This window comes from Sitophilus oryzae, unplaced genomic scaffold (assembly GCF_002938485.1).
Source record: "Sitophilus oryzae breed Bouriz unplaced genomic scaffold, Soryzae_2.0 scaffold_857_pilon_pilon, whole genome shotgun sequence".
NCBI classification, from domain to species: Eukaryota; Metazoa; Arthropoda; class Insecta; order Coleoptera; family Curculionidae; genus Sitophilus; species Sitophilus oryzae.
In genome coordinates this window covers 6,060,769-6,088,368 of record NW_022147480.1, presented here as the reverse complement: position 1 = coordinate 6,088,368, position 27,600 = coordinate 6,060,769, and the positions used below count along the sequence as shown (strand labels likewise).

General features: G+C 32.9%; 3 protein-coding genes across 3 annotated transcripts; 2 read left to right on the top strand and 1 right to left on the bottom strand.

Annotated features, from left to right (window-relative positions):
- Nucleotides 1-670: 670 nt before the first annotated feature.
- LOC115889889 (mediator of RNA polymerase II transcription subunit 23) lies at nucleotides 671-18,931 on the top strand. The gene is made up of 19 exons (XM_030909980.1): nucleotides 671-1,385; nucleotides 1,447-1,642; nucleotides 1,698-1,783; nucleotides 2,051-2,269; nucleotides 2,323-2,547; nucleotides 2,612-2,781; nucleotides 2,836-3,017; nucleotides 3,075-3,267; nucleotides 3,328-3,431; nucleotides 4,980-5,245; nucleotides 5,664-5,839; nucleotides 8,343-8,556; nucleotides 8,719-8,963; nucleotides 11,906-12,061; nucleotides 12,119-12,241; nucleotides 14,574-14,746; nucleotides 14,805-14,980; nucleotides 18,268-18,458; nucleotides 18,517-18,931. Exons 1-19 carry the CDS (start codon nucleotides 822-824, stop codon nucleotides 18,770-18,772), a joined length of 3,915 nt encoding a protein of 1,304 aa, XP_030765840.1. The 5' UTR covers nucleotides 671-821; the 3' UTR covers nucleotides 18,773-18,931.
- Nucleotides 18,932-18,952: 21 nt separating this feature from the next.
- LOC115889892 (ribosome biogenesis protein tsr3) lies at nucleotides 18,953-21,304 on the bottom strand. The gene is made up of 3 exons (XM_030909983.1): nucleotides 21,140-21,304; nucleotides 20,541-21,083; nucleotides 18,953-19,085 (listed from the first exon to the last, which is right to left on the bottom strand). The coding sequence occupies exons 1-3, from the start codon at nucleotides 21,270-21,272 to the stop codon at nucleotides 19,039-19,041; spliced, it is 723 nt and encodes a 240-aa protein (XP_030765843.1). The 5' UTR covers nucleotides 21,273-21,304; the 3' UTR covers nucleotides 18,953-19,038.
- A 336-nt stretch (nucleotides 21,305-21,640) lies between these two features.
- On the top strand, nucleotides 21,641-25,913 carry LOC115889951 (peptidylprolyl isomerase domain and WD repeat-containing protein 1). The gene is made up of 5 exons (XM_030910051.1): nucleotides 21,641-22,411; nucleotides 22,466-22,945; nucleotides 23,010-23,181; nucleotides 23,237-23,443; nucleotides 25,574-25,913. The coding sequence occupies exons 1-5, from the start codon at nucleotides 21,736-21,738 to the stop codon at nucleotides 25,908-25,910; spliced, it is 1,872 nt and encodes a 623-aa protein (XP_030765911.1). The 5' UTR covers nucleotides 21,641-21,735; the 3' UTR covers nucleotides 25,911-25,913.
- The last annotated feature ends 1,687 nt before the right edge of the window (nucleotides 25,914-27,600 follow it).

The following is a 27,600-nucleotide window of genomic DNA, read 5'->3' as shown; positions in this document are numbered from 1 at the left end:
CAAGGTGAGTTAAAACTATACGTATTTTATCAGCTATTTTAAATTGTGTAAACTATATATACTATAAATTGAAACCTATGTATTTTATACCATATGTCCGGAAAAAAACCGGCGTCAAAGTGGGCATGGAATGAAGATTGCTATCATTTTATATGTAAAATTAAATGGTGAATCTCATTAATCGTTATTTTTCCAAGCCAACTTGAAAAGTTTTTTTTTATTATACAGTAACACAAATCGACTCAGCTTATATTCAATTTTTTGTTAAATAGATATATTTATTTATAATGCTAATCAATAATTTCTAACTAGAAAGTAGGAAGAATTTTGCTGTTTTATTTAACTATGGGAGAGCTTTAAAAGGTATTGTATTAAAATAAATACCTATAAAACATTCCTGTAAGAAAACTATAACGTTAAAAAATATATTTGATCAGTATATTTATGAAAATATTTTTAATATATTAAAACATTTAAACAAGGAGGCCGCCAAAATAGCATCATAGAGCATCATAATGTCATCATAGTCTGGAAATTTTGGAAGTGTTAAAATAAATACAGACTTGTAAATATCGCTACAACCAGATATACACGCTAATAACACTAGTTCTAGCTAGTAACTTTTGGTACAATATGTTGACACCACTGACTGATTCTGTCATCCTGACATCTGAAATAACCTAACAAATTTGTTTGTTTTTTTGCCGAGTTTTTTAAAGTGGTTTAAATGGCTGTAATTAAATTATGTCTCCAGCATGATTAAATAGTCACTATTAATACGTTTTTTTGTGATAGAATTGAATTTGTATTAGACAAACACTATGGCGGAACAATTAACAGCAATTCTCAATCGAATTCTCGGCGTCGAAGGAATTGAAGAGGCTTTTAGCTGTTTTTTAGTGCATCGGCCCGAAGCTGACGCCGAAAACATAGCCAGATGGCAACAAGAATTATACGACTATTTCACTTCAGTCAATCCCGATCTCCTAGACACAGTATTAAGGCAATATTTACATACTACCACTCAAGGCTCTCACAGTGAAATGGAATTATTAATGGATTTACTGGAGAGTTGTATCAAAAAAGGGTCTCTTCAAGCTCGAAAAGCGTGCGAATTTATTATTGCAAGTGATGAGCTTCAGTTCAGAAATTCTCGTTTTTGGATATTATGTTTTAAACTCATTAAAACTGTAATTGATCAAGTAGAGTACAAGGGTGTCCGTGAAATTATGAAGGGTTGTTGTGAGAAAGCCAAGGGATTGCCCTTGAATCTTACTGCAGGAATTCAGCCCCAAGCACAAGCTTTGCTTGATGTTGCCGAGAAGATAATGAACAGAGATGTGTGCCTACTTCCAGGATATTTACTTGTAAATGAGTTACAAAAAGTAGATGTTTTTTAATATATTGAGCAGTACTAAGATACTCATCATTTTTTCAATATTTTAGGCTTACTCTGAATGTCCACACTGGAGTCTTTCATCTCTATTTTCCGACTACATAGAAAGCTTCAGACCTTGTGCACAAATGTTGTCAATTATTGGACATTCCCAAATGCGACCTGTAGTGGAACATAGTGGTTGCCCAGAACATTTAGTAAATCCCTGGAAATTGGACCCTTGTACTTTGAAGTTTGCATTAAAAGGTATGTAAGTGGTTGTAAATGATTGACACTATAAATAAGGCAGTATATTTTATAGGTACTTTGCCTTATGAACCAGAGCTATTAGAGAAACAGACCGGTTTATTAAGATATGTCCTTGAACAGCCTTATAGTCGAGATATGGTAAGTATAGAGTTTAAAAATTAGATAACAGTTTACAAAATTCACTGTAATATTATACTAGTGAATTTTCTCTATACCAAAACTGTGGTGTTCATAGGAAATTTAAAATTAATTGTACAGAAAAAATGTGTTTATTACATTTGTTTCACTTAGAACCTTACAATAGGGGTGTTAGGGTAGCTTAAGACAGCTATAAAGACAAAACAATAACTGTAGTAAATGTAAAAAGAAGAAAAACATAAACAAGATGTTATATTTATATTATAGGTTTGTGGTATGCTTGGATTAAACAAACAACATAAACAACACTGTCAAGCCATTGAAGAACAGTTAGTTGAACTGGTAATTTCTGCTCTAGAACGAACTGAGACCGACGATGAAACCGATGGTTTGTGGTTACACCTATCTTCACAGCTCATTTATTTTGTGCTGTTCCAGTTTGCAAGTTTTCCAAATATTGTCATGTCTTTACATACCAGATTACAGGTAATAGTGTGTAAATTTGTAATTTCACTTCATCTGAACTGCTTTTTATTTAGGGAAGAGAACTAAGAAGGGGACGTGACCAGTTAATGTGGGTTCTTCTCCAGTTTATATCTGGTTCAATTCAGAGGAATCCTTTAACCAATTTCCTTCCAGTTCTTAAGTTGTATGAATTGTTGTTCCCTGAACAAGAACCCCCTTTACCTGTTCCAGATTTTAACCAACCTCAATGCACAAGACAGATGGCCATGACTTGTATTTGGATACACTTGTTAAAGAAGGTAGATTTGTATAACTTATTATGATTTTTTTATATACAGGGAGACGTTTTTTTTTCATTTTCAGGCCCAATCAGAACAAAGCAACATAAGTTGGCCTTTACCCAACAAATTAAGATCGCATCATGAATTTTTACAACATGTTGTAGCACCGAGCAATAGTTCACTGGCAATGGGTAATGATTATCGCATAGCGCTTCTTTGCAATGCTTACAGTACCAATCAGGAGTGCTTTAGGTGAAATAATTAATTCTAATGATTGACAAACAATGTATTTGTATTTATTTGTAGTAAACCAATGGCGGCTTTAGTTGAAACTATACAGGGCAGCACAAAAACAGGTTCGATGAATTGCCCCTTGCCAACATGTCCCTTGAGTATGGCTGTTTTGGATTCCTTAACTGTGCATTCCAAAATGAGCCTTATTCATAGTATTGTAACTCATGTAATAAAATTAGCAGGGACAAAATCAGGTAGTATAGCAAGAATTTATAAGAACTTTTAATATTTTTATTTATTTATATTTTTAGGAGTTCCCCTTGCTCCTGCTTTGGTTGAAACCTACAGTAGACTACTAGTTTACACCGAAATAGAGTCTCTAGGTATTAAAGGGTTCATTACTCAGTTGCTACCGCAGGTTTATAAATTTCATGCATGGGGTACTTTGTATACTTTGCTGGAGATGTTCAGCTATAGGATGCACCACATCCATCCACATTATAGGTAAAACTATTTGTTTGTTTTTAAGAATTTTAATTAAATAAAATATTTTAATTTCAATAGAGTTCAACTGTTGAGTCATTTACATTCATTGGCTGCTGTTCCCCAAGCCAATCAGACACAACTTCATTTATGTGTTGAATCTACAGCTTTGAGATTAATAACAGGTATGATTAATTGATATACATAGGAAATTTCCATTTTTAATTTGTCTAACATGGGAAGTTTTTTTCCAGCTTTGAAATTTGTTTGTTTTTGTTTTCGGACTGGTTGGGTAGAAACATATTCTTGTAGAGAATTGAACGCTCTACAAAAAAGGTCTCTCATAGTTTTTTGATATATCGGTTCCAAAGTTATTTAAGGTTAAATTTGGATTCCTCAAATTTTAACATGTTTTCAATTTTTTTACGCAATTTTCAACTTGGGAATATTTTATACGACAGTTTTTATAGAGTTTTTCAATCTCTATAAGTTATTTCTATAAAAGTTTTTGATATTTTGTACAGGTCGTAAGTTATTTGCATTAAACTAATTTTTTTAAATATTCGTACTTTTATTATTTTGTCTCGAATTTTTTTGACCTGAGAAATTTGATTTTGATGTCAATATGACTCCTAATTGTAGGGGGCGCCACTTACATAGTTTTTAACTAGTTTGAAGAGCAATAAACCGTTGTAAAACTAACTTTTTGTCCATACCTGTATAAAACCACTGAGTAAAAAAATATATATTCACGACGTTTTTTACATAAAAAAGGTATCTTGGTAAAAATCGGCTACGAGAAATGGTTTTCGAGATATTTGGAATCTAAATTATCAACAGGTACCTGTCATCAGTGACATAAATTAAACATGTTGACTAAATAGTTATTAGACTGAAATCATAAATTTGAAATGTTTTTGTGTCAGAAGTTCAGCAGAAACAGTTTTATCATCATTTTTTTTTGAAGAATAATCTATGATTAGTTTCAAAAACTAAAGAGTTCCCAAATTTATAATTCCTTCATTTTTTTTAAAAAAATTAAAAAATCACAATGTACTTTTTTTCACTCAGTAATTTTATACGGGTACGGACGAAAAGTTATTACTCTTTAAAACAGTTAAAACACATGTAGGTGGCGACCCCTACGAATAGGAGTCATATTGACATCAACATCAAATTTCTCATGTCAAAAAAAATTCCTAGACACCAATTTTCATCCAAATATTGACGTTACATCAGAAATTATTTGGAAAAAATCGAAATAAAAATGAAACTTTTACATTCTGTATCTCCGAAACTAAGCCATTTTAGGACATACATTTATCTGAAATGTTTTACTTATTTTTATCTGCATTATATTATTTAATTGATTATTTTATTAAATATCTGTTATAAGAAAATTACGTTTGTAGTTTGTTCAAATGAAGGAATCGTAAGAGTCGAGCCATTATGAGAAATTGAATCGCATGATTCGATCCACTAAAAGAGTCGTAATGCTCATCACTAATAAGCATCCGTATAGTCCGTCTTTTCGTAATTCCAATAATATTTAAAAATGAGCTGTCGTTTTTGAAATAGACCAAAAAAATTGCATAAAACCAAAACGACGGACGACTCATTACGGATGCTTGTAAACCTACACTTAGGTTTTATTTAGTAACTTAAAGATTATTTCTCAAAAATATCTCTCATGTCGCTTCTGTATATCAGAATCTTTACTCTATTTCCTTTAGGCTTGGGCAGTGGAGACGTCCAACCCGAGCTGTCCCGCTTCCTGCAAGAACCGAAAACGATAGTGTCGGCGGAGTCGGAAGAACTAAACCGCGCCCTCGTGCTCACATTGGCCAGGGCCACTCACGTGACCGGGTCGGACGGGGCGTGGTGTCACGATCTACTGGCAACCATAGCGCAGAGCACGCCTCACGCGTGGGCGCCCCACACTTTAGAATGCTTCCCTCGAGCGTTGCAGGAGTTCTTCACACAGCATGCTATGCCGCAAGTAAGTCTAGTTATTTTTCTTAACCAGCCATTTTTGTGATTAGGCATTTGCAAGAGGTTTGGGGTTTTCTTTCTCACTGTTCGGCCGTTTATTTCATTATTAAATTTTGCTACTTTTGTATTAATATAAATAATAAATAAATGATTATAAGTTTATTGTTTAGCCATAATAATATAAGTTCAATTTTTTAATCAAATTATGCTTAATGGCAAACAAAAAGGCTGTTATCCAATCCTAAGACCGGATACTCTTAATACCTATCAATCAATATAAGAGAAACATTCTTGCTAAGTGACGTTTTGGCTTAGTTTTTTTTTTTGCTAAAACGATGATTGGTTATCAGTTAACCGTTTAATATGCAGATATTCTTGGGAGATTTATAGGAAGTATTATATTTTTTGGTTTTAATTTATTTAAGGAAAATAAGCAGCAGTTGAGGAAAGCTGTTGAAGAGGAGAACCGCAAATGGGCTTCTATGAACAACGAGAACGATATAATGGCACATTTTGGGGCTCCAGGAGCGCCGCCACTATTTTTGTGTTTGCTGTGGAAGATGTTGCTAGAATCGAACCATATTAGTCCCATAGCATACAAGTAAGTGACTACTATTTCTAGCCTTAAATAAACTCAGATACAAAAAAAACGCAACGGAAATTTTTTTCGTAAAGTTGAAACTATTATATTTTTTTTTAGTCTAATTTTCATGATTTTTTTGGCAAACAGTATATGAATATATCAACCTTAATTTGTAAATTCAGTTTTTTATAAACTTTAGTATTGGGCTTTATTGTACAGGGTTTATGGTTGTTTTTTAGTCTAACTTTAGAACACCCTGTGCAATAATTTCGTCAGCGAATTTTCCTAAAACATTATTTTTCGATTAGAACTATGTCTCCTGAGCATTTTGTTTTTTTTTGGATTATGTCAATACATGCCTTGGTTAATTTTTAAGAACGAAACGAACTTGCCACCAACAATTTTCAATTATCATTACTTTTTGATGTTATTTTTTAAAATGACGAGGTGGCTTTGTTGGCTATTGTCGTAATGTCATATTACGCTGCATTGGATACACTATACTAAATTTAAAAAAAACGTTAAAAAGGAGCAATACAGAGTCGTGGTTTTAATGAAGATTTATAGCGATAACAGACTAACAGACTAAAGAATTAAAAAACATCTGTAATAATCTAATAATCAAGTATACAAACAGAAAAAATACTTTATATTGCCTCTCTTGGCTGCTATAACTGCCTTGAGATGTCCGTTCATAGTGTCAATGAAGCTGCATATATCATATGGCGTTTGTTTTTCCATTATTCTTTAAGGACCAAGCGAAGTTCTTTTAATGAAGCTGATGCCGCTTCGCGACCTCTGACATTCCTGCCAAGCATTTCCCAAACGTGTTCTATAGGGTTCAGATCTGTCAAACATGCTGGGCAAATCATTGCAGTATATAGTCCACCATAATCGGGGCCACCTCGTCATATTGAAAAATAACATAAAAAAGAAATAATAATTGAAAAAATTGCAAATTTTGCTGACGAAATTATTGCACAGGGTGTTTTAAAGTTAAGGTACCCTGCGCAGTATAATAAGCACCCCCAATTAGGGAATGCAATCCCGCTAATACTGGATCCCGCAATTCGTGATCCCTCTGAGATTCCGCGGGATCAAAGTTGCGGGATTTACCGTGCGGGATCCGCGGGATCAACACGGGATCAACACAAGATCAGACCGCTTCGTACTGGGCCGATGCGTCGACGCTCGGAACCCGGGTGATTCCCCTTACGGCTTGCATGGCCATTAAAAATAAGTGAAACAAACAGGCTAATTGTTAGATTTCTTTCTGGCGTATGTGCGTAAGTGAAGAAAAACGTTTAACTAGTACTTGTGGACAATTTCGTCAAATAAATTGCCGGACATAATTATTGGGACAAGCAAAATTTTAAGGTAAATTTGAAGTTGAATATCTCTTGAACAACTAAAAAAGATTTTGGGATGCGGTTTGGACCAGATTTTAGATGAATCTATTGTGATTAAGATGCTGGTGTGGTTTTCGAAAATATATTTAGCGAATTCTCGTATACGGGGTGTTTTATAAGAGTGTGAAAATTTGATCAAGAATCTTTTTTACCGCAAATTTACAATTTTTAAAAAATCGAAATTTTGACCAAGTATATACGACGAATCTGTATTGAAATTAGAAAAAAACAATTTGATCGGTTTTTTAATTTTTTTTTGTTTTAAGGAAAATACGACGTTTTTTCGAAAAATATGCATTTTTAGTCATACGTATGACCCTAAATGGTACAAGAAGCTTTGTACATTCTGCATATGCCAAACAATTATTGATATAGAGTGTATCTAAAAGCAGATAACTAACACAAGTTAAAAAAAACTCCAATCTGAATAATATTTTTATTTATAAAATAAGTAGATAAATTATAATAAAATTTAAGTTTATTTAATATTAAATATATTTTTTGAACACTCTGTATACATCGGTGTCCAAATTTCTGTACAGCTAGTTTAAGATACACGCTATATCAATATATTGTAGGCCTATGCAAAATGTACAATGCCTTTTGTACCATTTAGGACCCAATGTACGACTATTGTTTACAGTCCCGCAATTTTGCCGATCCGCGGGATTGATTGCTTTAATCCCGCGAGTTTGCGGGATTGATATTTTGGTGCGGGATTGCATTCCCTAAGCACAATACTAAATTTTATTAAAAAAAACGAGTTTAGGAATTAAAGTTGATATATTTATACACAGATTGATAAAAAAATCATGCAAATAGGACTAAAAATAAAAAAATATTACACTTTAAATTTGACTAAACATTTTTCAGTTGCGTTTTTGCATCTGAGTGTAGAAACAAAAAAGCCTTTAAGTTCGGTCTACACATTTCCTGGCATTGACTAACGTATGCTCATTTTGTAACACGTTACATTACAACGTCTTTAGACTTACGGTAAAACGTTATGTGTAGACGGAGCTTTAGACTTTTATTTATTTTTTCTCCTATTGAATTATAATTTCTAGAATCTTTATAAGGTGGTTTTACTTTATTCTTTCGATTTTTCTCAGGATTCTGGAGCGTATTGGTGCTAGAGCTTTCTCAGCGCATCTGCGTAAATTTTGCGATTGTCTGGTGTTCGAATTTACGAATTCTGCTGGAGGTTCTCACGTCAACAAGTGCGTCGATATTATAAACGATATGATCTGGAAGTACAACATCGTCACTTTTGACAGATTGGTTCTATGTCTAGCGCTAAGAATGCAAGAAGGAAACGATGCTCAGGTAGGTTAATATTTACTTTTAACTGATTATATTCATTACTTCAAGTTTTACTTACTAAGCTCTTTTACTCTACTCGTATATTACTAAGTTCTTTATTGTACTACGTATAGTAGAAAAAACTATTTTAAATTTTATGATTTAATAAAATTATCTTTTTAATAGGTTTGCTCGTTTTTGATACAACTGCTTCTTCTGAAAGCTACCGAATTTCGGAACAGAGTTTTCGATTTTGTCAAGGAAAATTCTCCGGATCACTGGAACCAAACCAACTGGCACGAAAAGCATTTAGAATTCCATCGAAAATACCCAGAAAAATTCGCCTTGGAGGAACAGTCCAGTGGTTATCATCCGTATTTTGGCAACGTGTGTCTCAGATTCTTGCCAGTCTTCGATATAGTAGTTCATAGGTAAATATACACACTTTTGTATAGGCTTGGGCGCATTTCAGTTGATTTCAAAAATTCCGATCGCAGCGCTCAACACGGCAGAAATTAGAAGTGCCTGACTAAAGTATTTCAGGCAGTCTCGTTACCGTTCATGTCAACCGCATTGAAATAATATCACAGAGTAATGTCATGTACTAGATATAGATTGGACACTGACATAAAAGAAATAGGTCCGTCGTTTAGAGCCACCTGGTGATCCGGAAGAAACTAATGGAGAGTTTTGATATAACATAATTTTAACGTTCCGTTACTTATTAACGCTAACTAAAAGGATAACGTTATTCAAGCGCAAAATTATTCCTTGTAAAATATAAAATAATACATATAGACTTTTTTACCACATTTTATATTTTATTAGATCATTAGATATGTAACATAGTCAAAACAGAAATAAAATTATGAATACATACATTTTAAACACCAACAATAGAGCACATAGCGCCTATTTGTTGTTTTAATAAATAAATTATAATATAGTAAAAATATTATAGACTACTAATTAACTATTACTAAAAATACTATATAATACCACAGATTATAAACTTTGTTTTTTCTTTATTGTTTTTCGTGGTTCCAATTTTCGGAATCGGGCACTAGTTAGGTTACTAGTTTGCGCACATAGCACGCCCACTTATGGCCTCTAAAATTGTGCACAGCGCCTGACCGGCACAGTTATTAGAGAGATATCGGAAAACCGAATAGCGTCATGCAGTATTTTACCGTACCTTATCATGGTTACGATATGCGCGAGTCAATTTTTAACGCAACGCCCGCTAATAACGTTACCGCCTGACGTAATTTGCGGATCAATTACACCAAGCGCTATTTCTAAATAACGTTTAAAAATTGCTTAAATGGACATGTGCGGGTATTTGACAACCGGGGCCGGCCGGCGAGATCTTTTATTTTAGGTTATGTTTGAATTGTTTTGAATTATTACTTTAGTTTTATTAGGTAATTTGATACTTAAGTAGCTGGGATTAGTTTTAATTAAATAAATATGGCCCAAAATATGGATTCCACCTCTTTCAATATTAAAGAACCTACAAAGAGGCTTAGGTTTACAGCAGATGACGACTTAGCCCTTCTAAGAGAATTTGTTGCTTGTTGCCCTAAACCCACTGGCAGACGTTAAACAATAAAGCACTGGAAATAAGCACTTTAGCCCTTTAGTTTTAAAATACCTAGTAAACAAACCAATTTCAAAGTTTTAAATTCAAAGTTAGGTTAAGTTTAAATAGCGGACGCGACGCGAACAGAATTCTTTCCGATCCGATAACTATAAATGAAGAGAGTTAATACCACCTCACGTAAAGGAAATAACACCTGGCCTTATCAACGTCCATGCACGCTATTCGGTTTAGCGATATCTCTCTATTACGCTGTTTATTGTTATTTTATGCGAGTTTATTTTTGAGCACAGGAAATTTTACTCGTTTGCACATCGTCATAAAAACAATTTTCGTACCACGAATCAGGGACAAGATTTTTATCTGTATACTTATAGGATACCTAATCTGTGATAATACCAACTATGTAGGTGCTTCTTTATGATTAAACTAATTTTTTTGGTTGTTAAATTTGTTATTTCTAAAATGTCAAAATGTCTTTAATAAAAAGTTTAGTTTATCTAACACGAAAACGATGATCGACTGTAAATATCAAAATGCACAAACTAATAAAAACACAAACTACAAATTACTGAACTTTCCGTCAAATCACGAATATCTGAATTAATAATTATTTAAAAACGATTTAAAAATCACTTGACGGATCACCAACCATTGTCAACTTGACCAAAACTAGATCGTAGACGGTAGTCAACGTAGAGGCTGTCATGTCATCTTCATATATAAATTAGAAACTTGTATTTTAATGCCTTTGCGCCGTCTGGCGACAGGGAAAAAACTAAATTTATAGGTCTATAAAATTACCATTGAGTGTCTAGGGCCTGAATAATATTGAAATCGAGGCTTTGTCATAATATTTAAGTATTTTAATTTTTACTAGTGCAGTTATTGACACTATAAAATACTCAGGTAGAGATTTGTGCGATGTAACGTTGTAAGATTCAGGTAGTAAAATTAAGTGAGAAAGAACCCAAACTGGGAGTCGCGTTGTGTTGTGACCATTTCAAATGTTAATAAAATTGCCGAAAAATGTTATCACGTAAAGGAAAGCGTAATTACGTGGTTGTTGGGTGCAGTAACATTCAATAACTCAACGTTCCCGGATATTCAACTCTCCCGAAAAACATTTTATAACTTCACAGTTTCTCACATTTTTCACAGATTTAATCAAAAGCAAAAATGGATTCAAGCAGTTCGACGAAATAAGTGAGTACACAAAGTGCTCATTACATAAACAAAAACAATAAATAGGCATATACTATGAGAGGATAAAATATATTATTTCCAATATTAATGGTTTACTTTTTTTTAATCAACTAGTGCTTAAATTTTTCATGAACATCTTCTAAAATTATAATTATGTACCTTTAAAAAATTTTCTTACAGCCGAAATAGCCCCTGTTATGTCCCCACTAGCAAAACCGGTCGTAAAACTATGCTCACTACCGTAGTTGAACTCATCTAAAATGTTTTATTAGCTTGAATAATAAATTATATAATACAAGTTAGACTTCCTAAAGATATCAAAAGATTTAGGTTTTTTTATTTTAGCGAGTATACGAAAAATTTATTATATAATAAATTTTTCGTATACTCGCTATTTAAACCCCTGTATTTGTATATACCAGTTGTTTACGATGTTATACCAGTTGTTTACGATGTTCTCCGATGGTGGCAGCATCGGGCGGAGAATGCACCAAGCCTATACAGTATAAAAAATTGTAACGGAATTTCTACAATATTGATACTATTTCTTTTTTCTTTCAATAATAGGTTTATAGAAATAGAACAAGTACAAAAAAGTCTAGAAGTATTGTTAGAACGACTGGGATGTTTGTATAAATTCCATGACAGGCCCGTTACCTACGTGTACAATACTTTACATTATTATGAGGCTAAACTAAGAGATAGGCCGCCATTAAAGCGAAGGTAAGTTTGTTATAAACAGTGTTTAAAAGTTTTTACTTATTTTCTTTTTTTATCCAGACTAGTAGCGGCTGTTCTCGGCAACTTAAAAGAAACCCTTTCTGAACCTTATCAAGCGTTTTTAAATAAAAATTCAGACGATATATGGATACCAGAGTTAAATTATTATATTCAACTTGTACAGTAAGTAAACTAGTTTTTGAATACTATTATATTTTAGCATTCAGTATTTTTTGGGGTGGTTTTTAATATTATATCCTGATATTTTGGTATCTGTAGGCCAAAGTAAATTTGTGGAAAAAATGTTTGAATTAATGAGACAGTTACCATTCCCAGTTTATTATTCATTATCAAAAACAAACACTTTTGACTACAATATTTATTAAGTGGATTTAACTTGAACCTGTGATTGAGGGAACAAGTTTTAGAACGGCAGTAACATAAAATACTCTCTTTTAACCTGTTATGTTAACCTGTTATTTTTAAATAACCGTTTCCGACTGTTACTTAGAAATAAGTTTTGCCAACCTCTAAGAGAAGATATAACATCTAACACGTATTAACCTCTAAGATCTCTCTTATTTCATAGAATAGGTTTTAGAAGAGGACAGTAACATTAAATAGTCTCCTTTAGAAGTATACTATCGCTATTACATGCTTTAAACGCTAATTCGTTGACTGATTAGAGATTCAACAACAAAATCAATAACAGAAACATGTTATTTTTAAATATCAATACTTAGAACTATATATTTTGGCTACCTCCAAGAGAATATAACTGTTGCTAACTTATAATCAACCTCTATAAGCAATCTAGTTAAACCCCCTTGATGAATACTATTAGTTGTATTCATACAGAACAGGTTTTAGGATGGCAGTATCAAAAAATATTCTCTTTTAGACGTGTAGTGTTGATTTTAAACGGTTCAAGGGGGGGGGGCGTCAATTTGACGAACGACTGGAGATTCAACAATAAAATCAATAAACAACATAAACCTGATATTTAAAACTGTTACTTTTCAGTAACAAAAACAGTTCCGTTGTTACTTAAAAATAAGTTTTGGTCCACTCTAAGAGAATAAATCTTTAACGTCTAATCTACCACTAAGCAAAGTAATGAATCTCACTCATGAACACAGCTTATTGTTAGAAGATTGTGGTTAGAGATTATATAGATTGAAATAATTATAACTAAATAGAAAATTACAAATTGTGTGGATGTCTGTCAGGGTTGGCATGATTTAAACCAAGTGATTTTTTTAATTTTAATCATGTGATTTAAATATGTAAAATTTATAAAAATGTGTCCTAGAAATCTAGAAAAAATATTTCTATAACGAAGATATATATCTCTATATCTAAAGATATAGAGACTATATATTCATTCCCGAGAATCTATAATCGTTCTCAGAAAATGTGTTGTTTTATTTTTTTTTTGAAACGGTTATAATTATGTTTCCAAATTCCTACCAACATTTTGATCTGCAGTAAGTACTTTACACTTTGACATTAGATAATACATACTAATTTCATTCTCGACTTAAGACTATTTCCGAACAATAGTGTATTATTAGTACTATATAATATTATTAGGAGTAAAAATTATACTTTTTTTGACGATGCTGTACCTTTGAAGGACCATCGTAAAGCTATTCCGACGTTACAGGGAGGCACAAAAAGTACATTTTTACTCCCAATAGAACATACTATTTCTTTTAAAACATTACAAATAATTTTTTAATCAATTTCATAAATTGCAAATAATATGAACAGTAATCGAGCAATAATTTGTACACTCGTTGAATTTTACACTTAATATCAGTTTAATAATATATTTTTGTACTTTTGTGCTTAGGCGTAACAGTGCTTTACTTTTATGCCTAGGCGTTAAAATGACAAAAGTTAATATTTTTGAGATGTTTGAAAAAAATCCTTTTGATCTGAAGCGAGCGACTTTTTTTGCGGAATGATGGAAGGATGTGAAAAAATGACACGCGCTGTAGAATTGTTAATGTTATCGGTATCGGGCAGAATTATAAAGATTTAGCCATTTAGGATAGGACTTTAGTTGGAAATAAGCCCTAGTCATTTGGAAATCCGATTTAAATATTGTTTTGAATTAAAATAAAAAAAATCTGATTTAAATAAAAAAAAATCTGATTTTTTTTTAAATCATGATTTTTTCCAACAATGATGTCTGTTCTGTTATAGTAAAATTGGTTGTTTAAATATACTCCTCTCCTATTGATGTTTTGACACTTAACAATAACTTCAATAAATACTAACCAGAAACCTGTTATTTTAAGCTGTTATTTTCAGTAAGAATATCAGTTCCAACACTTATTTGGAAATACATTTTACCCAACTCTAAGAGAGTATAACAGCTTTGTAACAACTAATCAACCTCACCTAACCCTCACAAACGCAACCTAATGAATCTTACTTGATGAATATTATTTGTTACGTTTTCATGGAACAGGTTTTAGAATGGCAGTAACAAAATATTCATTTTTAGACGCGTAGTATCAATTTTAAACGGTTCAAACGCCAATTCAATGACGGACTGGAGATTCAACGAATTCCCTAATTCTGGAGCTCACATTTTGTACACTACCTGTGTAGAACTTATGGCTTTACCAGCAGGGCCTACTGCAGTAGCCAATGGACTTTTAGATGTAGTTGCAAAAGGTAAATTTCTTTTTTTATACTTATACTTATTTAATTTATATTTTCTGTTTTTTTAAAGGTTATGTAATGATTCCATCAAATGATATCCATCAGTGGGTTAACGCCATTGGACTCATTCTATCTGCTTTACCGATAACTTACTGGAGTGTATTACATGACAGATTACTGACAACACTCGCAGAGTTAGATAACTGGCCATTTGAATGTTCTCCTTTCAGAATGTTTAATTTTAAGGTATTTAAGACGTTTTTAGTTTATAAAGCCCCATACTCACTATGCGTTGATCAAACCCTTGTCAAATCGTTTTATTTACAATGAGATCTATCGATTAAAAATATTTTCAATATCGCGGCACTTCCGGAGATACCGGAAGTTGACAGCAACTTTCTTATTTTAAATGGGCACCCCCATTTTTTATTACATATTTAAATTCTCTGTAAAATTTTATGAATTATGATATTAAACACTCTATACCTAACGGTAACCGTTTTTGAGAAATAAAATATTTAAAATTTTTGAACAAAAAAACTGCCTGTCAAAAAAGTAGTATAGCCTAAACGTCAAATTTAGTGATTACCTAAAATAAATCGTTTTTAAGTTATTTAACATTTAGTTTTAAAGAATATATTTTTCTTCATTTTATTTTTCTTCCTTTGACATTAAGTGTCAATCAGACAATTTATTTCCTTCTGTCAGAAAACTAATTATTTCAATTTCATATTTTAAATACTGCCTGCTTAAAACTTTATAAAATGTATTTATAAAGATATCTTGTATTTTCGCTCTTTAGTGATTAGAATTTAGAATTAGAATATGTGGGAGGGGGGTTAACCTCTGCGATCTTAGAGATCTATTGTGTCCCCCTTTCTTGAGTTATAACTCATCATACAGTCCCAGGACTTCCTACGGAGACCCGTGTCCTTCACAATCGAGGAGCTACGACCCAGGCCGGGTAGACGAAACGGTAGCTTGTGTCGCCTGTTAGGTTTAGAGGTAGGAGGTAGGCTCCCGACCCTTGGAGGAGGTGGTAACTTGTATGCCACGTGCGGAGGATGGTCTCACGCAAGTGTCAGCCACCTGTCCTGTAGTTCTCTTTGGGTTTGACCCCTTGGAACTTTCATTGTTACTGTTCCCAGTGTTGCTAGAGGGTTTCCCCACAGCTTCACCGGTGATGTTTTTATTACTATTATTACCAGATCTCATAGTGTTCCCATGAGTCGCTAGGGCCGGTCGGTCCACTTCTACAGAGCCCCGCATGTAGAAGTAAGGGGTAAAATACAATGGGGTGCCCCCCGATGCCCCAGGTTGAGGCTGTCCGTAGCCCCGCCCGGTATCGTTATATATCTTGGTGCAATTCCCTGCCCACGACACTACAGTCAGGGACAAGACGATGAGTGAGATGCTTCTTAGACCAAGCCAAGTGCTAGGGAGGATTCCCCCCAGCACCTGACCAGGAGCTTCCCCACCAACGACAAGGTCTTGCATCTCCTAGGGGAAGTTCTCTCTTTAGTGATATCTAATAGTTGATATTATTAATAATATACCTTATGATCGAAAGAAAACGGCGCAAAGTTGACTGGAAAATGACGATTGATGACAAACAGATTTTTAAAGAAGTGTCACCAAGAAGTGTCACGCCATATTGTTTTACATCACTTGACGTTTAAAGTCATAGGCTACTTGTTAAAATCAAGAAAAATTACGCTTTAAAACTAAATCTTAAATAACTTAAAAATGATTTATTTTAAGTATAGGAACATGTATAACAAAAAAATAACGAAATTAAAAACCTTATCGCCAGTAAAATAAAAAAAAGTGGGTTTCCATTTGAAAAAAATTATTTATGATAATTTTTTAATCGCTCAATTCCATGACAGTTACGGTGAATATTACATGACATTCGAACAATTTAATTTTTGAAATACATAGCCACATGTCTTCTCTTTATGTCGCAGTGACTGTGGTAATTAGAGGTGGGAATTCTAGTTCCTTGGGAGGAACTAGTTTCTTAGTTCTAGTTCCTCCAGACGAATAGTTCATTGAACTAGGTCTTTAGTTCACAATAGTTCCCGACTAACATTGACATCCCACTTGCTTGCTAATGCGTTTCGTTGTCAGTGAGAACTATTCTCAGTATGATTTGTATAATTTTTATAATGTACGGAGATATAACGAGACGTGTAATTGTGTATGTTAAAAACATATAGGTAAGTTTTATTGCAAAATAAAAAAAAAAAAAACTCAAATCAGAATTTAAAAACTACATATCACAAATTAATTGGAGCAAATTTTACGAAAAATTGCATTTTTCCTCACTTCAAGCTTTTGTTTTTGTCTAAAAATTCAGAATATCTACTTCGTTTTATAAGATATTTCTTAATTTTAGGGACCTAAAGTGAAACATTCCCATAAAATATTTAAAAAACAAACTAAAAATCAAAAACAGTATCCACGACAATTTTCTGTGGTAATTACGCCGCGCCGGCTGTGGCAATAGACAAGGCCGAATCCATCGTCGTCGCCTTGTATTATATCTCGGATCTGCCGACTGAATAGATTCCCGTGAACTAGTCTTTTAATAGTTCCTCTATGTCCGGATCCGATAACATACGGCTGGCACTCCCCACGTCTGCCTAGCATTAATCGCGCTGGCTGATCCATACGTAAACTAGTCTTTTATTTAGTTTCTCTAGTTCCTTTAGGTCCGGATCCGGTAACATACGGCATACGGCTGGCACTACCCACTCCTGCCGAGCATCGATCGCGCTGGCCCGATCCGTTCGTACGTAAACTAGTCTTTTATTTAGTTTAGTTCCTCTAGGTCCGGATCCAATAACGTACGGCTGGCACTCCCCACTCCTGCCCACCATCGGGCTACGCGCGCTAGCCGATCCGTCGCCGTCGCATATTATTCTATATCGGTCAGTCTCGATCCCGGAACAGCTCCTGAGGAACTAGTTCTTTGAGAAACCAGGAACTAGTTCCTTTCATTCCGGGGTCGGAATAGTTCATTGGAACTAGTTCGTTCACGAACTACACACCTCTAGTGGTAATCATTAAATTTGACGTTTAGACTATACACATTTTTTTGACAGGCAGTTTTTTCGTCCAAAAATTTTAAATAAGATTTTTTCTCAAAGACGGTTAATGTTAGGTAGAGAGTGTTTAATATCAAAATCCATAGAATTTTACAGATAATTCAAGTATGTAATAAAAACGGGGGTATCCATTTAAAATAAGAAAGGTGCTGTCAACTTCTGGTATTTCCGGAAGTGCCGCCATATTGAAAATATTTTTAATCAGTAGATCTCATTGTAAAACAATGATGTGCATAAAAACTCCGATCTAGATATTGTAGTTCTCTAGAAACTTCTAATGCACGCTCAGCCTAGGACACCCTGTATATGGTCGATTGCATCGACATATTAACTTATAGTGACTATGGCTTAGACGAACTGTCGAAATACATGAACTTATAGTGAGTTGGAGTGAAAATTCTGTTTTTTTTTTCTAATTTACAGGAGACACATTCGGGACTGTTACATAACAGATTTAGCTATATGTTGGCATTGGCTCATTCAGTGTGGCACCATGCCGGACCTGGTCAAATAGCTAGCGTCCCCAGATGGGTGGGAGAATGCCTACCGCCTGTTGTAAAGACTGAAGAACAGTTTCTATTTGTTTGTCACTTAGTAGGACCATTTTTACAAAGGTATTTTTAGACTTTCTATTAATTTAAAGAAACTTATAGATATTAATTTCTGTTCCAGGGTGGTAAATATGGCTCTAGTACAGCTGACAACCTCAATTTATGAACTGTTGGCTCAAGTAGATGCCAGTCAGCCTGAACTGAAATACATGGACCCAATCTGTGATCTATTATACCATATAAAGTACATGTTTGTGGGAGATAGTATGAAAAAAGAGATCGAGACTATAGTGAGAAAACTAAGAGCCCCTCTACAACTTAGACTTCGGTTCATTGCTCATTTAACATTGGAAGAAGTTAGTGCAACGAAAACATAGAATGACCAGCTTTTATTAAGTTTATGTGTTTTATATGCGTCTCTAATATGTTGTGCTCGGGTATAATTTTAATAGATTTTAATTTTAAGTTTTATAAATTGAGTCTCTTTTAAAATGTGAGACTTTTGAGATATATCTACCTACTGTAATTATTTAATTAAGATTTACTTTTATTGTATACTTTTAACTTAACATTTTAATTAATTCTTTTATACACATATAAAATATAATTTCAGTAAAGTTTTATAAAAAAAAATACTCGTCTTTTAGTCCTCACTATCGCTATCTGAACTTGATGGAAAGTCACAAATATCTGAAAAACAAAATAGTACTAATAAATACAGGGTGTTTCAAAAAACATGTGCCATGTGTCTCGTGGGGAGATTCCTCGCGTAAAAATAAGATTTATTTTTCATTTCCTATCTACAAGGGATTAAAATCTGATTTTTGTTATTTATTATAATTTTCTTCCAAGTGTTTTTAGTGCAAAAGTTACTTATAAGTGTCAATTCATCAGGGACGTGCATATGGGTTATCAGTGGAATATTTTTCTAAAAAAAACATGTACGCAACTGACTTTTTTTCTTTTATCTCGATATTTTGTCGATTTCGATCTCCTTGATGAGATTTGATGCAATATTATTAATCACAATTAATAAAATTAAATTAAAAATAAAATTAATAAATTATTTATTTTATCTAATTTATTATTAAATATTATTACTACGCATATTAGTCTAACCTACAGCACATCCAAATAAAAAAAATAATGGAAATAATAAAATAATATAATACGTCAACGATTTCTTGTAGACGTATCTATTTTAAAAAGTAAAGTGTTCTCGAATAGTTCAATTTAAATATTATAAATAGTTTTTTTCTTGATTCCTTATATTTTTTTTGCTTCCGACGACGGAAAGAGAAAACTTTCCGAAACGTTAAGCATTTTTTTCTTTGTTAGGCAAATTTTTATTACTGTAAACACAACTTCTGACAAACAGCGTCCGTTTAGGTTTAACGCAGAAGTGTTTACAAAAAATAACTATTTTATTTTGTAGATTTTTCTTGCAGTGCAGTGGCGAAAAACCCATAAGGATTTTTTTGGATACAAAAAACCTAATTTTAAAAAGTTTGAACATCCTGTAGTTTTAAAACTATGTGTATTTATGGGAACTTTTTTTCATATTTTTTGATGAGGAATCAACTAGTACTTATTTAAAACTTTCGCAAGTTAATGATATTAAAAATTTTTAAGGGTTACAAATTGACTTGGATCAAAGCAAATTAATAAAATTGCGTTTGTTTCATCAAGGAGGACGAAATCGACAAAATATCAAGAGACAATTTTCAATTGACATTAAACAACTTACACCATTTCTCAAACAAATGAAAAAGTCAGTGGCGTACATGATTTTTTTAGAAAAATATTCTAGTGTTTACACATATGCACGTCCCTGGTGAATATCACGACACTTTTTTAGTATTAAAATATGTCGCATTTATAGTAACTTTTACCCTCAAAATTTCATTGGATTCTCAAAAAGTACTTGGAAGAAAATTACAATAAATCAAAAGAAAATTAAGACTTTACACCCTGTAGCCAGGAAACAAAGCAGAATCGGACCTATGTTGATATGAAAAATAAATTTTATTTTTACATGAGGAATCTCCCCACAAGAGATGGCACATGTTTTTTGAAACACCCTGTATAGTATTCTTTAAAATGATTCATTCTCAAAATACACTTTAAAATAAAAAAAATGCATACTATGCCTATCCTCTTGTAACTTTTGTTCCTTTTCAATATATTTAGTTTGTTCAACAATAACATCTTTACTGTCTGAGCATTTAGAGTATATCTCTAATATTTCTTCGTTTAAATCTAAAAACGAGTGACCCCAAGAGAACTTGTCCAAATAAAACTTTGCCTCTTTCTTATATCCTGTAATATACATTGTAGCAGCAATAGCTTCGACACAACTAAGTTGTAAAGGCTTTCCATAATTTATAGGATTTGCTGCAACCAGAAATGGTAAAAGTCTTCCATGTGCTGGTTTCAAGGCTGCTAAGGGTGTCTCGTCTATCCTAGCCCACGAACAGTCGACTACAGCTATACCTTTTTTAGTAACAATCTCTCTATCAGCTGGGCTAACACATTTTTCACCTGTTGGAGTTAGTACCAGACCGGGAAACCGTTGTTTTATTTTGAGCGTTTTGATTAGTTTCAAACGGGAAAGTTTTCTGCCGGAACATTTTCTTGGATCGCATTGATTAAAGTCCCACATCGCAACATTAAAATTTGGCAAGGCATCTGAAATAAATACGTATTTTCATCTGTTTTAATTAAAGTTGTTTTGAATTAGTTACCTTCTTCTTCGCTCGAAGAATCGCTTAAATTCGAAGATGAACTAGAATTATTTGAAGTATCATCATTATCATCATCATCATCATCTATTTGCAGTTTTTTAACATTTTCGGAGAGACTTTCCTTGCTATCCATATTATTTTGACAATTTTATAACCTCAAAATACTATTTAAATTTTAAATACTTCATAAAAAGTAAACAAACATTTTGTTTTATTTTGTTGTCCAACTTGATTGTCCAAATTATCCATTTTTACTCTGTGGTTTCATATACTGGGCGAATATGATTTCGACAAGTAATTTTTATCGTACTTGAATTTTTACTTGAAATTTATACCTATATATTATAATTGCAGAACAACAAATTGGAAACTCGTGTTTAAAGAATATCACAACAATAAAAAATTATAATATTTCACGAAGTTATAAAATAATTTTCCTGATGAAATAACTGGTTGCATAACCATGCGGCTTAAATTAACCTGTTTTGACGGATTGTTTTTAATATCATAACCCAACTTTTTATAGCTACAAATTTCAACATTGAAACAGTAATATTGTGTCTCTAAAACTATTTTCTAATAAAAATTAATCAAAAATGAGTGATTCCCGAGAAGAAAGTCCAAACAGGGCGGAAAAACGTTCCCATGAAAGTGATAGTAATTCAGAACCTGACGATTTTGTAGGTCCATCCCTTGCAGAAGCTGCACAGCCCAAGAAAAAGAAACGGTTACCCTTTGAAAGCCTTTATTTGGAAAACTTACCATGTGCAGAGTCTTATGAAAAGAGTTACATGCACAGGGACACTATTACACACTGTGTAGTAACCCCAACGGATTTTATCATCACAGCGAGTTGTGATGGACACATTAAGTTTTGGAAAAAAGTCGAATCTGGGATAGAATTCGTCAAACATTTTCGAAGTCATTTGGGGCCTATAACGAGAATAACAGCTAACAGTGCTGGAAATTTGTTGTGTTCAGCTAGTTTAGATAAATCGTTAAAGATTTTTGATGTTGTTAATTTTGATATGATTAACATGATGAAACTGGATTACATTCCAAATACTGTGGAGTGGATACATGGGTCTGGAGATGCCATACAAACTCTGGCAGTATCAGATCTAGAAAGTCCAAAAATTTATGTTTATGACGGTAGAAGTACAAATACACCTTTAAAAATATTAGAAAAATTACATTTTCACCCTGTAAGTCTTATTAGGTATAATCCAAAATACGATGTTGCGGTTTCTGTAGATAAAAATAATATGCTTGGTAAGTTTCCACAAATAAATGTTCTGTTATTATTTTTAAAAATTTCTGTTTCAGAATACTGGACAGGAATTAAACAAGACTTCGTATTTCCTAGAAACATACATTTTGGGTCAAAGCTTGATACTGACTTGTTTGAATTTGCTAAAAATAAAACACAGCCCACATCTTTAACATTTTCATCGGATGGCAAAAAATTTGCTACAATATCTACTGATCGAAGAGTTAGAGTTTTTAATTTTTTGACTGGGAAACTCACAAGAGTATATGATGAGACTTTGCCTAGATTTACTGAATTGCAACAAAAAACTCAGCAGTTACCTAATATGGAGTTTGGCAGACGTATGGCTGTGGAGAGAGATTTGGAAAAATCAGAAGCGTTTCATTTAGCCAATGTTATATTTGATCATAGCGGGAATTTTATAATGTATGCCACGTTATTAGGCATTAAGCTTATTAATTTATATAGTAATAAACTTGTTAAAATAATAGGAAAAAATGAAAATTTGAGGGTTTTGAATATTGGATTGTATCAAGGTATAAATTCAATGTTTTACAGAGATATTAGAAGAAATGTTTCATTAAAATATATATATTTTAGGTTCAGCTAAACGATCAAAAGCAGCTGTAACATTAGAAATTGAAGCTTCCAGTAACCCAACTTTAGAATCTATACAACCAGATCCCACATTAATTTGTACAGCTTACAAAAAGTCTAGATTTTATCTGTTCAGTCGTAGGGAACCAGATGACTTACAAGGTGATCAAGACAGGTAAATTGGTTAACTTTTCTTATAATATGTATAAATTTATTTATAATTTTTTTAGGGATGTGTTTAATGAGAAACCATCCAAAGAAGATACAATGGCTGCTACAGAAAACCCTGCTGTTCAAAGGCTGTACGAGAATGCTATTATACACACTGTGTTTGGTGATATTCATATAAAACTGTTTATGAAAGATTGTCCAAAATCTGTAGAGAATTTCTGTGTGCATAGTAAGAATGGATATTATAATGGGCATATATTTCATAGGTATGTACTATTTTATTGTTTTACACATTAAAATAATTCTGATATATTGTAAAAAATATATTTTAATATGAGAAATACTTTGATTATTTTATAAGAAATACTATAATTATACAAATTAATTCAGTGGTTATTTAATAACTGAGATTTTTTCATGATTTTTCAATATAGGATGACATTTATTATTAATTTATTATTTGTTGTGATAAGTACTTACATATTATTGATAGAGTTATGTGGGTCCTTGTACTTAAGAACATGGTAAACACAGTTTACTAGTGTGGAGTGTATGAAAAAGATTGGATTATAGAAATCTTAAATGGAAAACTTCACATTATTGAGTATTTTAGAACACTGGGCCATCCTTTATATTACTTTATCCTAGTCCAGCCATACGTATGTCTGTAATTGTCTTCTATTTTCGACATACATAAATACAAGCAGGAAAAATAATATATTATAATAAGATAAATTTAAACAATTCTTTTTTCATAGCATACCAGTTGAGTTTTTTAAATGAAATTGATTTTTGAGGATACCCATATATATATATATATATATATATATATATATATATATATATATATATATTATATATATATATATATATATATATACTATATATATATAAAAGAATATGAAATAAAAAACAACGCCTCGGTAGGTACGAAAGCAAGAACGATAAACTAATAGGATTGCTCATCCTCATGCCCCGGGTCTCAGAACTGCGTCGTGTCGACAGCGACACTGATTGACACTTCAAACGACCAATGGGAGCTGTACTAAATTTAAAATTGACAGCTGTTTGAATTTTTGCACAAATCTGATTGGTTCTTTTGTCGCAGTTCTGAGAACGGGAACTTCATAAGACGATACGTTCGCCTCTTCCCGCGCTTCAGCTAACAGTTGTGACGTCATTGTAGCCCTTGTCAAAGCCTTCGTAACCTTGTCATGATAGTGTGTATTATTAGTTGCCTATGGTAAACTTATAAAAATAACAGCTGAGAAATTTTGAGTTAATTATTTTGTCAATTTTAAATGTGAAAAAGGTGTCTTTAAAGTTTTTAGAGCTATAGAGTGTATAAATACGTTCATTTTGTGTTGTGGATTTGTGGCAAAGTGCATACTAAGTGCCCACGATTTTGTTTATTAATTATTTTAAAGCAAAATATGGAAGTACTCTACAAAGAATGCTTGCAAAAGGTGATGCTGGGACCTGCTGTTCTTAAAAATGCATTATCCGAGTATTTAATACGATTTATACAGTTAATTTTCTTTACTGCATACATATAAGGTGTTTAAATAAATAAACTAAATAATGAGCGTTTTGCATTCGGTAACCAATAATGCACGTGTGTATTATTGGTTGCCGGATAAGGACTAATAACTATGACAAGGGCTACAATGACGTCACAAAGCGAGTAGTTTTTGCATGCACCTGGCGGACACTTTTGGCCGAATGAGCAGTCCTATTTAGGTTAACTGTTCTTGGTACGAAAGTACTACCATTGCACGCAGGCCGCTATCTCACGTTCGGGACTTAATATCTAACCGACACTTTCCGACAAGTCGGAATTAACTATCTCTGCGCTGTAGTTGTAATTTTGTGGATCTGCCCAAGCTCACCTGATGAAGGAGTAGGGCTCCGAAATCGGTAGTGAGAGCAGGTTGATGCATATTATGACAAACACAGCATAGAATTAAATTTCTATATCAGCAGTTAAGTGGCAAGAATCCTTATATAATTTTATTAAAAGAATATGTGTATATGAGGACACCAAAACTATTTGAATAATTACAAAACAACGGTTTCATATTGTTCTAACCCTTTCAACTACCACACAAATCAACAAGAAAAACAAATTAAAATGCAATAGAAATTCACTCATTAGCCGCTTAACTGCATCAAAACGGCAGAGGGTGTCCGCGAGCTGACGTCACAGTTTGGAACGCTCCGTTTTCGGTCACGTGGCTATGTGGGCGTGTTTGCACGATTAAAATCTGTTCATCAATCAGTCAATTACCTAGTATATTTTTAGAAATTTTGAAAAGATATGATGACATTCAAATATTAGTTAAGTAATTTAAAAATATATGCTAATTGTTCATTAATTATTATTATTCTTTTTCTAGAGTAATCAAAGGTTTCATGATACAAACCGGTGACCCAACGGGTAATGGTACCGGTGGTGAAAGCATATGGGGCGGCGAGTTTGAGGATGAACTTAGGCCCCATTTGAGGCACGACAGGCCCTACACGGTGTCGATGGCCAACGCCGGACCCAACACCAACGGCAGCCAGTTCTTCATAACTGTCACTCCGACACCCTGGCTGGATAATAAGCACACCATTTTCGGTAGGGTGGTGAAGGGTATGGAGGTGGTACAGAATATCAGTAATGTGAAGACTAATGCGAAAACTGATAAGCCGTACGATGATATCAGGATTATATCGATATCTGTGAAATAAGGATGGGTTTGTTTTTGTTTTACTTATGTATTTGTTATGAAAATTTGTATATAATATTAAATATTTTTAAAATATACATACTAAGTATTAAAATAATTATGTTTTATTTACTTTTCCCTAAATTTTCTCCAGCTTTTCGATGACATTCCCCATATAATTTTACATATAAAATGATAACGATCTTTATCTCATATCCATCGCTGACGCCGTTTTTTTTTCGATCATATTGTACCTGTACCGATCTGGTCATCGCAACTGCGTGGTATGCATTTTGACGTGTAAGACAGTGATGTCGACAGCTTAATGAAAAATCAAATGTATTAAAAAGAGAATTTTTCACAATTAGTTACTCATTTTACTACAGCTGTAATAGATTATATTTAGCTTAGATATATTATCTTCATTTCAGTAGTATACATGAACGTTTTTAAAATAGTTAATTTTTTCTACACACATTTTCCTACAAACGTAAAAACCGGCAACACTATATGCCGCTTTTTATTTTGTCTCTCTGTCTGTTAACCGGTCATTTATATTTATCTCTGTCGCATGCATTAAAATACAGACCACGCAGATGAAGTGACCAGGGCTAGTATATTAAATACCGTATGATCGAAAAAAAACGGCGTCCAGTTGGCTTGGAAATGACATTTCCAATATAATTTTACATATAAAATGACAGCGATCTTCATTTTATAGCCATCGCTGACGCCGTTTTTATTCGATCATACGGTATATCCAGTGTATTATAAAGTTTTGCCCTTGGCCTTTAGTTGATGACGTCACGCTTTAAGCTATTCGGCCTTACTCGTTACTATTGGATGGTGTTCACTCCAATGGTTTACTGGATTTAGTGTGTTTACTGCTTGTAATGACGAAAGAGACGTATAGCTATAGGTAGATAATTGTCAAATATGAATGTCCTATAACCAGTGATGAGCGGTGGGTAAATACCCAACGGGAAATAAAATTTGGGTATACATATACCGACAAGGTGTAGGGTTATATACCAAACCAAACATTGGGGAATGTTGTATACATACTATAGTATATTCCTGGAATGGGTATTCTTATTAAATTAGGGTATTTACCTAAATTGCACCGTCAGCATTTTGCTGTCGTGTTTTTGGTATAATTTATTGGCTGTTGTGCACTCTTCTGTACGTTCTTTGACTAACTAGTGGTTTTCTGACCCTGATTTTTTCGAGTACCTTAAATTAATGAAGTAAGTATATCTTGGGTATGTACCGGGTATAATGGTATTTACCTAAATTCAATATATTCTGTATATACCGGGTGCAAGACCTTGCTTATTTACCCAAATTTCAATATACTGGTTGTTTGTCCATCACTGCCTATAACTAAATTACATAATAAATTCAAAATATAAAACCGTTTAAGATAACTGAAAACTACCTATTACCGATTTAATTAAAACGAATATAAAATTAAATAAAAAAAATCATCTGATATAAACCACTTGTTTCAGAATTGAATATTAGTATTCGAATATTCAATATTACCTTGGATCATTAAGCTTTTTGCTGATCAATTACTATTATATTGAAATCTATTAAGATTCTCACTTTTTCTGAAAGTAATCAATCTGGTGGGATATTTTATATGGATATAAACATACTTATCTTGTAGAAGACATTTAATATTCAAATTTTCATATTACTTTTGATTA